The sequence below is a fragment of the Hyaena hyaena genome, unplaced genomic scaffold (genome assembly GCF_003009895.1).
Source record: "Hyaena hyaena isolate Hyena2069 unplaced genomic scaffold, ASM300989v1 scaffold_88, whole genome shotgun sequence".
Lineage (NCBI taxonomy): Eukaryota > Metazoa > Chordata > Mammalia > Carnivora > Hyaenidae > Hyaena > Hyaena hyaena.
The window spans coordinates 1,495,603-1,509,350 of record NW_024080720.1 but is presented as its reverse complement, the minus strand read 5'-3'; the positions used below and the strand labels follow the sequence as shown (position 1 = coordinate 1,509,350).

The 13,748-nt window shown below is 43.9% G+C and overlaps 1 protein-coding gene across 3 annotated transcripts in view; it reads left to right on the top strand.

Annotated features, from left to right (window-relative positions):
• The window catches only part of USP31 (ubiquitin specific peptidase 31), a 68,178-nt gene that overhangs the window by 37,188 nt on the left and 17,242 nt on the right, over nucleotides 1-13,748 (top strand). For all 3 annotated transcript variants that reach the window (XM_039234435.1, XM_039234436.1, XM_039234437.1), the window contains exons 8-13: nucleotides 2,706-2,817; nucleotides 3,422-3,516; nucleotides 5,181-5,258; nucleotides 5,839-5,968; nucleotides 10,522-10,641; nucleotides 13,296-13,521. In XM_039234435.1, coding sequence (XP_039090366.1) covers nucleotides 2,706-2,817; nucleotides 3,422-3,516; nucleotides 5,181-5,258; nucleotides 5,839-5,968; nucleotides 10,522-10,641; nucleotides 13,296-13,521 — 761 coding nt within the window. The remainder of the gene's footprint in view (nucleotides 1-2,705; nucleotides 2,818-3,421; nucleotides 3,517-5,180; nucleotides 5,259-5,838; nucleotides 5,969-10,521; nucleotides 10,642-13,295; nucleotides 13,522-13,748) is intronic.

Here is a 13,748-nt window from a genome sequence, read left to right as displayed (position 1 = left end):
AGCTTACTTGGGATTCTCTTTCTGTGTCCCTCTCCTGCTTGCACACTCTCTCTCTCTCAAAAATAAACATTTAAAAAATTTATTTAAAAAAATCTTTAAATTTTTATTTTGATATCAATTTAAATATTTGTATAATATTTAATATTTATATTTAAAATTTATATTAAAAATATTTAATAATTTATATAAATATTTTGCTATTTTTATTTTGATAGTAAGTTGGCCTGCTTTGAGGAGTTGGGAGGGGGAGAATATAAAATGAGGATGGTGGAGTCTGAATTAGAAAGGCTCTTCGAGTTCATCTAGTTGTTAATGTTGCATTTCAGGTGTTTATTTTCGGCTCCGGTGCCTTTTGGAGCCTGTAGACCTATATCCAGCTACTTTCTTAACAGCTTTTTTTTTTTTTAATTCTTTAATTCTTAGCATATCTACTTCGTCGATACCTGCATCTCAGTCTTAGGTTCCAAACTGAACAGATTCTCTTACCCTGTAAATCTGGTCCTCTAGCATTTCCTGTCTCAGCGGATGGCACCACTATTCATTCAGCTGCTTAAGTCAGAAACTTGGGAGTTGCAAATCTCTCTCAAATCTGTTTCCTGCTAAGAATTTATGGGAGGCTTAGACTATCTTTTAAAGCAACTTTATCACAGTAGTAATGTAACCTGAGCAACAACAAGATATGGATATGTTTCAGGGACAAAGGACTCTGTTTCTGTTGTTTGTCAGGGTAGCATTATATTAGCTTTTTAATGTTGTTTTGCAATAACTTCCTTATTTAATGATGGTTCAATAACCTAAGTGTAGAATATGTTGATTTGTATATTTATGATATTGGTTGACAAATGCTTTGGCGTTTGCAGTGTATTGGGCACTGTTCCAACCCTGGGGGTAGAGCAGTGAACAAGACTGTGTTCCGTCCCAGCGAGGACAGACCGACTACGAACAAGTAAACACACTTAACTTCAGACAGTCATCAGCACTTTGAAAATGTGAAAGCAGGCTGGAGTGACAGAGTGTGCTGGTGGGGGAGTGCTGGCAAGACTGTGCTCGAGAGGGGGACAGGGAGGTCCACCTGGAGAAGCGGCATGGCGCAGAGTCCTCCGAGTGAGGAGACAGAGCCTCCGGGGAGAAGGATCTGTGACAAGGGAACATGAGTACAAAGACCCTGAGACTGAGAGGAGCATGGCATGTTTGAGGGGCAGAAAGAAAGGCAGCTCAGCCTGTTTTTATAAAATAAAGAGCTTGTGGAGTCCCTTTCATTATATGTTCCCTTACACGTGAGGACAGGATCATGTGACAAACAGGAGCTGCTGATTTACATGTGCTTGTAACAGATCTCCCATCATGGTGCTGGTTGTGGAGTACTGCTGTGTGTAAACTGAGGTCGTAGGAGCAGCTCTCCTTGTTTGTTTGTTTGTTTTGAAAGAGAGACAATAAGAGAGGAGATAAGAGAGAGAAGAGGAGAGAGAGAGAGAGAGAGAGAGAAGCCCAAGCAGGCTCTGCACAGTGAGCACAGAGCCCAACATGGGGCTCAAACCCACGAACCGTGAGATCATGACCTGAGCTGAAATCAAGAGTCATACGCTCAACCAGCTGAGCCACCCAGGTACCTCAGGAACAGCTTTCTTGATGTGAGTGCCTCTGCTTCACCCTGGTCAGGGTTTATCTCTTTGCTCATTTATTCATTAAGCACTTATGGATTCTTAGGTGTTGGCTGTTTGGGTGACTGTGATAAATAAATCACAGTTCCTGCCTTGGTCTGCTGGTAGAGGCAAGGAGATAGACTGTATCTGTCACACGGTGTAGTTAGTGCAGTGGCCTAGATAGCACAGGGAGCACATCAGCAGGGTGCTTCCTGGGGAAGAATCCCTCCCCCGGGTCTTGATGTGGGGGACTAGGAGGTGGCCTGGGGGTAGGGGTGGGAAGGTGTTCGAGCTGAGGGAGTTGGCTGCACAGAGACCTGGCTGGGTGAGTGGCACACACGTAGGGCATAACGAGTAGGTGTGAGTGGCTGGGCTTGGGTGAGAGTGAGGCTGGGCCAGTGGTCCTGTCCTGGCTGCATGTCAGAACCCTCTGGGGCTTCCTCAGCAAAGTTTGTTCTTGAGCCACATACCAAAGTGATTACAGTGCAGTTTCAGGGGACTGCACCGGGCATCGTTATTGTTTCAGGCTCCCTTGGGGATCTGAGTACTGACATGTCCATGGTACTGCCTCTGATCCTCTGACTCCTGGGAGTCCAGCATGGGCTGGGGTCACATGGCTTCTCCTCTAGGCTGGGAGCTGACTTTCAGTGTCACTTGCTTGTCATACTAGTCATACTACCAGGGTACGGCCACCCGCCTGCTAGACCTTCCAGCCATGTGTTCCTCCAGCACAGGACCCCTTTTCATGGACCCGTGCTGTTTGTCGGAGCACGTCCACTCTTGCTCTCTTTCCCTAACCATATTCATTGATCTGTCCTCTTGCGACCTAATATGCCCTAGAAGCCGTTTTGGTGCATGAGCTATTAAACTTCATTTAGAAATCTAAGCTTCTCTTCTGACTTTTTCATCCACTTAAAGGAGTAACTATTACATTTCCTGTTTGTTTTATTTTGAGAACTGTCTTAACCCAATTATATAGTTGTTCCATTTTAAGAGATCATGAATAAAGAATTACAGGAATTGCCATACTTTTAAGGCGATTGCAATATTTATGTGTGTTAGATTTGGACTGCCTTTTGTGCTGCACTTAGAGAAGACAATAGCCTGGGACCTTCTGCAGAAGGAAATCTTGGAGAAGATGAAGTATTTCCTGAGGCCGACGGTTTGCATTCAGGTGGGTCAGCATTTCGACACTCCAGCACAGCATGCGTGCGTACCCAGCAGAGAAGCAGTCCCTGCAGGGGAGTTTGAATTTTGGACCTCCGCACTTAGGGAGGACTAGACACTGTGCTGGGGTGCCGAGGAGCCCTGGTGCAAAGCTGTGTAGTAAAATCAGCTGTGTTCAGGTTTTCAAGACTGAGGACTTAACCCCTCATTTTCTGGCGACTGCAAGAATTTCCTTGAACTGCTGGGTATTTCTTTATAATATATATTTATCTAATAAAGATTAGCATACTGTCAGCTTGGAGAGATTTTGTAGAATAGCTATCTGTACTTTGAAAATTATGACTGCTATGTTAAGGTCTCCATGGAAGACTTCTATTAAGTTAAGGTTCAGCCTAAAGCAGCATATTACTTGTCTTACGTAACATATTTGCTATGTAAACTGCATTTAGGTAAATCCTATTTAAAGTGTGAAGAGTGGCTCAACAGCCTATCAGAGAGAAGCATTTTGCAAAGCCATTTGTTGTTCCTCTAATCTGTTTTGGAAAAGCTGCTGTGATGCACGTGCCCTGTAAGAGAAATTCGGTCAAGTCTTCCTTTTCTGTTTGTTGCAGGTGTGTCCGTTCAGCTTGCGTGTTGTCAGTGTTGTGGGGATAACATACTTGCTGCCCCAGGAGGAGAAGCCCCTGTGCCACCCAACGGTAGAAAGGTAAAAATAAGTAAATAAATCACCTTCTAGAATTTTATTTATGCTCATGTATAACTTCTAGTGACGTCTGGTACAAGTTCCACTTACATATGGTAGGCTCTTTAGGCTCAGTTAGAAATTAAGTATCCTTTTTTACTTTTCATTCATATTTGGGTATGGTATGTTTTATGATCTTTTTTGAAATCAGAAAAGCCTGGAGTCCTCCTGTCAGGAAAACACATTAATGTATGTCCCAGGACTACAGATAAATTACACTTTCATATTCAGCCAAGATGGACGTTTTCCAAAGTATAATTCTCATCATGACACTTTCCTCCTAGAAATTTTTTTTAATGTTTGTTTATTTTGAGAAAGAGAGAGAGACAGAGCATGAGTGGGGGAGGAGCAGAGAGAGGGAGACACAGAATCCTAAGCAGGCTTCAGACTCTGAGCTGTCAGCACAGAGCCCGAGGCAGGGCTTGAACCCACAAATGAAATCATGACCTGAGCCAAAGTTGGACACTTAAATGACTGAGCCACCGAGGCGCTCCTCCTCTTAGAGATCATAAACGGCATCCTGTGGCCTAAAAGATGTAGCCCATCTTCCACCGCGTATGAAGCTCTACACAGTTTGAACCCTGCTTACACCCTGTTTGTCAGGCTCTTCTCCTCCCCCCATCCTAAACCTTCAGCTGTATCCGAGCATGAAGATTATTGGAACGTGTGGCATGGCCTCATGTGTGCCTTTGCATATGTAGTGTCCTTTGTGGATCATTCCATTCCCTTGAGCTTTCACACTGTTCCTCCTCTCTCTCAGTAGACCTAGTCACTTTACTCTCGTACCTTCATGCTTTTCTGCATGCTTCCAACACCCTACTGCATTAATAAAGGAATACACATATGTGTATATACATATATACACAATATATATATGGATGCATAAATACAAAAACTCACATTATTATTTTTATTATAATCATTTTTCAACAAATATTATAATGTTTGCACGTTAGGACTTCAAAAACAGTATGCAACATTGTTGTGTTTGAAAGCAGTTTATGTTTGGTTTTAGAGACAAGACTTGAGATTAGATACTGATCCAGAATACTGCAAAGCATAACAAATATTGGATGGGTAATTAATACCGTCTGCTGATGCTGAAGGAGTTTCTCAGGAGGTAGCAACGAGACAGCCACCTGAGGGAGTTGCTTTATAAAGGACAGAGACAGAACTTGTGGGGTACCTTGCAGGAATGGCACAGTTTGGATTGGCCTGGGCGCAGTCCAAGGGCTAGGCATGGGTTATGGGGGAGAAGAAGAGGTGTAGGAGCAAGACTTTGTTCCCAGAGGGACTATTATGGGGTCTTTATTTGGGTTGGTGAGAAATGAGACAGAAAGTTGGAAAGGTCATAAAGAACATCTGAGAGTGATTGTGGACAGCCTATAACATGAGGCTAATTTCTTCTTCTGTACTGGACATTTTAATTTAAGAATTTTTCAGTCCAATTGTAACCTGGTTATTCTAAATATGAAGTCATAATTGTCTTGCTAGAAACTCTGATGAGGAACAATGATGAAGATTTTCAGCAATCACATTATGATACCAAATTTCAGATAAGACATATAATCACTTAAGTAAAATCATTTATTTAGAAAATAGTATGTAACTTCTTCTCCATCCTCTAGGGCATTAAAATCTTGTGGACCAGGTGGCACTGCTCATGTGAAGTTAGTGGTGGAATGGGACAAGGAAACAAAAGATTTGTGAGTATTGTTTTATTTAGTGTTTATAGAATCATTGTTTTAATTATCGTTTCAATAGCATCCCTTTGATCTTTCAGATTAGCTGAAACAAATCTCTCTTTAAGTCTCCAAGTGGCTTGCTAAGTCTTTATTTAATCACTTATTTCTTTCCCATACATTTTGTTGTCTGGCCCTCAAAAACCTCAGAATATTTGTTTGCTGTTGATGAGACTGAGCTATTTATTCACTACTGTTCAGGGCCAGTTATTTTTGATTTTTATTATAAGCCCATTAACTTTAGTAAATTATGCCAAATGCATGCCTGTAGATACAAAGGACAAGAATATATAACTTAATGGTTCATGGCCAATCCCACGAAAACCAACTCAGAAATTATTTCTTGAAAATACCTTTATAGATACAGAGCTTTTCAAGATTATTTTGAAACATAGAAGAGTGGGATGATCAGTTGGATAACCTGTTTGCTTTTGTTACACATTGGTTCTTTGGTTATGAATTTATAGTCATATTGTAAAGCTGCAATTTGGGGGTCAGTTTTGCAAGACATTCTCTGATAAATGCCATCCCCTCCCCATTGCAGCTTGTTTGTAAATACTGAAGATGAGTATATTCCTGATGCAGAAAGTGTCCGTCTGCAGAGGGAGCGTCATCATCAGCCCCAGAGTTGCACTTTATCCCAGTGTTTCCAGCTCTACACCAAAGAGGAGCGGGTAAGAACCTGGCAGCTCCCCTGGGGTGGTGAGGGTGCTAGGGAGGGCGGTGTGGCAGGATGACACCAGAGAGCAGATTATGCCCCAGAAAAGTCCCTGGGCGTTTTGCACTCACATAATGGGTGTCTTAGTGCTGTGCCTTTTAGGACTGTAACAAAAGTGGTTTAGATTACGAGAAAACCTTGATTGATTGAGATGCTCTAGAAGTGAACCTTTGTAGTTAATTTTTTCCCCTTTTTAACAATCATACATTTATTACTTTTTGTTTCGATTTAGAGATTTTAAACCTTGTTTTTAAATGTTTATTTATTTTTGAGAGAGAGAGTGTGTGCATGTGCACACGAGTTGAGGAGGGGCAGAGAGAGAGAGTGAGACACAGAAACTGAAGCAGGCTACAGGCTCTGAGCTGTCAGCACAGAGCCCGATGTGGGGCTCGAACTCATGACCTGCAAGATCATGACCTGAGCTGAAGTTGACACTTAACTGAGCCACCCAGATGCCCCTTGATTTAGAGATTTTTAAATCATTTCCCCTAGTAACCAAGATAGTGATTCTTAACTTTTGGCACCAAAAATAGGTGCCAGGACCTTTGTAAATTCAGGCTTAATTAAAATGAAGTAATTAAAGATTCCGTTTCTTAGCTACATTAGCCACATTTGGAGTGCTCAGTGCAGATAGAAAGTTCCATCAGAAGGCATGTTGTAGACCACATAGCACAGTGCTTTGTAGATTGTAGCAACTCAGTAAATATTTGAATGGAAGAATGGGCAGATACATGAATAACTAAGTCTCTGTGGATAGGACCTTCGCCTGTGTGGTTTTTAAAATTCTAGGGTTATGCACCTTGAGCAGCTTTGACTAGAGCACTTGGTATTCAGCTAATCTTGAGTTGATGTTTAGGATCATACTTTTGACTGCTAATTGTTATTGTTCACTCTTGTATGTAGTGAATCCTGCAATTTCATGGTTGGAGGGGACTTTAAATCTCCTTTTTTTTCTTTCCTTTCCTTTCCTTTCCTTTTCCTTTTTCCTTTTCCTTTTCCTTTTCCTTTTCCTTTTCCTTTTCCTTTCCCTTTCCCTTTCCCTTTCCCTTTCCCTTTCCCTTTCCCTTTCCCTTTCCCAAACAGAGGAGAGAGCAGAGGGAGAGAGAGAGAGATTGAGAGAGAGAGAGAGAGAGAGAGAGAGAGAGAATTTTAAGCAGACTACAGGCTCAGCACGGGGCTTGATCCTACGATCTGGGGATCATGACCTGAGCCAAAATCAAGAGCTGGACACTCAACCAACTGAACCAGCCAGGCCCTCCAAAACTCCTATATTCTAATGGTTGAGTTCTGCCTAATTTCAAATAGGTGATTATCCAGCTGCTGTTGGAATACCTAGTTATGAGGCATTTCTCTACTCAGGAGACACACCCTTTCCTTTCTGGATATCTCTGGTGATCACTGAGGCCGCTCTGAAATGTGCTCCCAATTACTACAACCAACACGTGTTCTTTCTCCTGAGTTCATTAAGGATATTTGAGGACAAGTCCTGATTTTCTTCCGCTTACCTATCCTTTAAATATTTGAAAAATACTTTTAATATCCTCACAGTTTTTTTCCCCTCAGGCTGTTCATAGCTAGTTCCTTTAATAGTTTTTCTTTTTTTTTAAGTTTATTATTTTTGAGAGAAAGAGAACCGGGGGGGTGGGCCAGAGACAGGGGGGACATGGGATTTGAATCAGGCTCTGTGTGCTGACAGCAGAGAGCCCGGTGTGGGGCTCAAACTCAGAAAACTTGAGATGATGACCCGAGCTGAAGTCAGACACTTAACTGACTAAGCCACCCAGATGTCCCTACTAATAGTTATTTCATAAGACCTATTTTTTTTTTTTCCAGTTTGGAGTCTAATTATACAGTAGGTAGTTGGCTTTAAAACGGGTTGATGGCAGACTCTGTGTGGTACCTTGTCCTATTTGTTTTGTTTTGTTTTAATTTGGGAGATGTTTGAGAATGGCACAAAGCTTAAAACTGAGTGGATCTACTAGATGACAACATTGGTATTCCACAAAACATCTCATTGATCTAGAAGGATAAGTTCAAACTAGCAAGATACATTTTAGTAGGGATCATTCATTCAATAAATGTTTATTGAGTACATACTGTGCACTAGGTGGTAGGCTTGGTACTGGGGATATAACAGGACCAAGCAAGGTAGTGTTTCTGCCCTCAGTCTGTTTGGTGGGGATAAATAAGTAAACAAAGCAGGCAACTTGGCATGGTTGAGAAACAGGAATGAGAACAGTTGTGGTGGGACACGGGGTAAGGGAGAGAGATGAGAGTCTGTTCTGGTCATAAAATAATCCTAGTATCTATAAGCAGTGTCTGGCACATAGACGGGATTCATACTAGAATGAATGAATAAATGAATGTTATTTGGGAAATTCAGTCATTGGGTCCAGAAATACGGTACAAGTACGGAGGAGACAGTAAGATTGAACAGCAGGCTAGGAAATGGTAACTTGGGGATTTAGATGTCTGGAAGCTCAGTATTGATCAGCAGTGTCATGTTGCCGCCACCATCAACTGCCTTAAGGATGCTTTCAAACAGTGTCCAGAATTCAGACGGTGATAGCACTGTTCTTTTCATTACCTTAAATGCTCACTGTTAAGAGACTGACAGACCGGGGCACCAGAGAGAGTGGATAGGGGCTGGTGCATCTGGAAACCGTGACATGCTGAATTTGACAGAGGAGGGAGGCCTTAAGTGGGGATCTAATAGTTATTTTTAGGCACTTGAAGGACTGTCTGTGGATAAAGGATTGGACTTAATTTTATCTGAAAAGCAGAACCTAAAGGTTGGAAATTACAGGGAGAGTGCATCTGTCTTAATATGAGGAAGAACTTTGTGACAGTCTGAAAACAGAATAGCTGCCTGCTGAGATAGCCGCCCTTTGTTTGCTGGGCAGAGTTAGGGAGGCCACCGGTGCTCAGGGCAGTCTGCAGGTCCAGGGGCTCTTTGTAGCAGTTTACAGTGAGATAAGTGCAGAAATCAGAGACATTTTAGAAACTGTCATAGCTCTTAGACATTGTCAGGTTGTTCTTACTGTATCTTATAAAAGTATCTGTATTGGAAATGAACAAAACAAATAAACTACAAGCTGCTCCTTTATTGCACACACTGGGCCGGATGGCCACGTACATAGACTGTTAATAAGTCACACAGAGATGCAGACTTAGCAGATGACACTTGTAGGTCCCAACCAGTGTTAAGTGTCTGAGTCACTTCCATCCACCCGAACTTCTGTTTCTCCCCATGTTTCCTACAAACATGATTCGGTCTCCCTCCCATGAAAACAAACAAACAAACAAAAAAACAGTTCTGCTTCCTTTTCCAATTACCATGCCTGCCTTTCTCCTCTTGTCATTCTCATTCCCTATTAGTGGTTTCAGCTCTTCCCCTCCCCCTCCATCCCACTTGCACTTCTGACACTGCCCTCTGAAACTCGTAGTGGCCTCTGGTTTGCTCAGTTCCGTGGCCTTTGCTCCATCACCATCTGACCTCTCCACAGAATCTTGCCATTCTCTCTCCTTGGTGTGCATCAAAGGGAATGCTTCTGATTTTGCCTGTTTTTCTGACTATGTGTCTTCAGGCTCTGGTGGTTTCTCAGCTTTAGTATTTCCCTCAAGAAAGAGGCATTTCCCAGGAGTCAGTTCTGCGCTTCTGTCTGTTCCATCTCAGTAGGCATGGTCGTTCCTTGCCTCATCATGTTGATAGTCCCCGATCTGGTGCATCTTCTGAACTCCAGAGGAGAAGTAAATCTCTCTTCAGACATGCCTCATGGGTACCTCTAACTGAATATGTCCCCTTCCCAAAACCCTCGCCCGCACAGATGACATATGTGGACTTGAGGCCTCAGATTGATGTTGAGGCCTCAGATTGTTTGGAGTGGTTCAGTGCTTGGGAGAGAGAGATCAGTTAGGAGGCTCACAGAAGTCGAGATAAGTGTGAGGGTGAGGACTCTGAGTTAAGGCCATGTTAGTGGGATTGGGTGGAGGAGACAGGTGTGAGATGTAGGCAGTTACTTCGGATGGGTGTGGAGCGGAAGGAAGAGGGAAGGGCTGGGGGGTTTGGGATACCTGTCCCTCCTGCTGGTTCTGCTTTTGGTGGGTGTAGTGGTGTTTGCTGAAGTATGACAGGAAGGGGAGGAAGGGGGAGGAAGAGAAGGGGATGACGTAGGAGGAGGAGGACAGTGTATCGATGGAAAGGCAACAGGTTGAATTTGAAAGTTTGTGGAATTTGAGTTCTTCTGTGATGATGAACATCCTCTGTGTAATATTTACCTGTTCAGTCATGCGTTTCTGAGAGAGAATTTATTCAGCAAACCTTCGGGTGCCAGCTCTGTCCAGGTGCCACTTTTGATGGTGTTTTTCGTGGACTCCGCACCATATGTGGTTTCCCGAGAGACCCAAGTTGTATCGTGCCCTGACCAAGATGCGGGGGCTGCGGCCTCCTGTAAAAGTCTCGCCTTAGGTGATGCGTAATGGAAGTCGTGTTGTGCTCCTTGTTTGCAGCTTGCCCCGGATGACGCCTGGCGTTGCCCGCACTGTAAGCAGCTGCAGCAGGGGAGCATCACGTTAAGCCTCTGGACTCTGCCTGATGTGCTTATTATCCATCTGAAGAGATTTCGACAGGTAAGGAGGCCCTCTGTCATGGTGAGGAAAACTGAGCAAGTTTCTGACGCCCCTGCTGTGGGCTGCGTGGGGGTTCTTCAGTGTCCCTGTTTGATCCAGCGTCCCTGTCCATGTTGTTACAGACACTCTGCCCTGGCGTCTGGGGTCATGTTTTGGTCTAACCCAAAGCAAAATTTGAGCATCCTGTGACCTTTTCAATTCGAAACATTTTAGTTCATGCTGCAGATGTTTTACTTTGTTCTTGAGGATTTGCTTTAGATTTGTAAATGTTGTGCTTTAAATTTTGGTAAATGTACTTGAGAATTTGAAAAAAAATAACCTAGAGCTCCTTTCTGGGAGTGGGTCTCTTTGTACCTAAACTAATAATGGGTGTCATCCTGCTCCCAGAAGCTGTTGTATAGTTGGGAAGATGACTCATAAATGTATACAAAGAAAATCTGCTGTGAGTTGTATTGCTCTGAGTCAGTTTTTCCCAAAAGGCTGTCTGTTCCCTGAGGTTAGGGTTGTCCTGGGCAGGCCCTGCTGTAAGAGAGGGAAAGGAGAGGGAAACGTTCAAGGAGTCTCTCTGGCCTGGCTTTAAGGTTTGTATATGAAAGATTAGGAGTCTGCCTTTCCCAGGTGAGGTGGCGACCATGCTGCACACACACGGTGGCATAGAGAGCCGCATGTGCAAGGCCCTGAGGGGGGCAGAATGTGCAAGAGCCTGACAGCACACCGGTTTGGCTAGAGCTCCAGAGGGTGGGGGAACGGCAGGGGCTGGTCATCCCTCGTGGGCAGAGTGGGATTCTGATAAAAGGTTTTAAGCAGAGAAGCAACATGGCCAAATCTGTGTTTTGTAGAGACCATTCTGGCGGCTGTGTGGAGAATGGGAGGCTGCTTGAATGAAGCTAGGGAGAGCTGAAGGGAGCCATTGCAACCATGCAGGGGACCGATGCTGATGGCTTATCCGGAACAGAAGCTGTTCAGAAAAGACTGGAGTTAGATTCAGCAGATGTTGAGGATTTGCTGATGAAGTGGGGGTGTCTGGGGTGCTATGCCCAGGATCCCTAGGTTTTTAATAGTAGTAAAGAGTTTTCTCAACTCGTGCAGATATCTGGTGAGGTTCAGAGCCTGGCCTTGTCCTTCCACACACAAACTTACTGATTTCCTTTGCCTTCTGTTTCTTTAGAAGGCATGTCCTCACCCTTCCAGCACCCCAGATTCAAAACTGCAGTGTTGTTTTCAACTTCCTCCTTGTCCCTCCCATGTAGCCAGTCATCTCTTCAGCTTGGTTGTGCCTCTGTATTGCCTCTTGTGTGTGTCCCCTTGTCTCCATTCTTGCTGTCATCCTGCCCATTCAGATGCTTTCTAGCTGATTGCAGTCATGCTGTCTCTACTTGATTTCTTCACTTAAGCTGCTCCTCCCTTTGTGTCCCATGCTGTGCACTGCTTACACAGCTTTGGTGGTGTCCCCTACTCCCTCAAAGCCTCAGTGCCTGACTGCACGGGCAAGGTCCACATTCTCGAGTCTGACCTTCCTGACCATCCAGGGCTCATCCTGCCTTTCTCTTATAAACATTTTCCTTCTCTTAATAGATCCATGGCTCCTTGGGATAGGTATTATCCATGCCTGATTAATTTCCTTTTTTTTTTAGTTTGTTTATTTTTGAGACAGAGAGAGACAGAGCATGAGTTGGGGAGAGGCAGAGAAAGAGGAAGACACAGAATTCGAACCAGGCTCCAGGCTCCGAACTGTCAGCACAAAGCCCGATGTGGGGCTCGAACCCACTAACCGTGAGATCATGACCTGAGCCGAAGTTGGATGTCCAGCTGACTGAGCCACCCAGGCGCCCCCATTCCTGATTAATTTCTTAACACTCCTACAGACACAGGAAACATTCAGAAAATAGCTAGTGAGCTGATGGTTGAATTTCAGAGAATTTCCCAGAGGCCTTAATGGAAAATACAGATTACCCAAGATTATCAACTAAATGAATATATTAAGTCAGTGTTAACTGTTCATGTGCTTGTTGGAGGAGGTGGAGAGGAAAAGGGCACAGTGCTTATACAGTGGCTATTCTGTGCCAGCACTAACTTGGTCTTTCACGTACAGTCTTATTCCATTACTTTTCATGACTCTATGACAGAGGAATCAGGATGAACTGCCTGATACTGTCATTTTGTAAGTCAAAAACCTAAACTCGTCCATCAGATAAGGAAATGGAGGGGCACCTGGGTGGCTCAGTCAGTTAAACATCTGACCTCGGTTCAGGTCATGATCTCACAGTTTGTGGGTTTGAGCCCTGCATCGGGCTCTGTGCTGACAGCTCAGAGCCTGGAGCCTGCTTCAGATTCTGCCCCTGCTTATCCTCACTCTTGCTCTCAAAAATAAATAAAAACATTAAAAAAAAAAAAAAAAGGAAATGGAGACTCTTGAGAGGCTCATCACCCCTTATATGTAGATCATTACTTGTTCTACTTTGAGTAGCATTGAAACCGGTTCCTCTAGATAGTTAAAACTGTTAGTGTGTTTCCCTATTTTGTACATGTCTTGGGAAACATCTGATCAGTAACTGAAACCACTTGAGCTGTTAGGGTCCACATTTCACACAAAACTGATCTACCATCTAGTTGCATGAAAATATCATCAGAACTTGTTTTTGTTCTTGCAACAGGAAGGAGACAGGCGTATGAAACTTCAGAACATGGTCAAGTTCCCCTTGACTGGCCTGGACATGACACCTCATGTGGTTAAGAGAAGTCAGAGCAGCTGGAGTTTGCCATCCCATTGGTCTCCATGGAGACGGCCCTATGGACTCGGGAGGGACCCTGAGGACTACGTCTATGACCTATATGCTGTGTGCAATCATCATGGCACCATGCAAGGGGGGCACTACACAGGTCTGCAGTGCGAGAGGCCGGGTGTCTGTGCTGACCGTTTCTTCAGACATGTTTTGCTTGTGACAGGGGTACCTTTGCTTTAGAACCTCACTTTCTCTTCTACTAGGCAGTCTGCCATCTTTGGGGGCAGTTTTCATCTGCTGGATCTCTGTCCAAGAGCAAATAAATGCACATTCTTCCTTCTTTTCCTGAGCTGGGCCATCCAGTGGCCATGTGACCTGACTGGG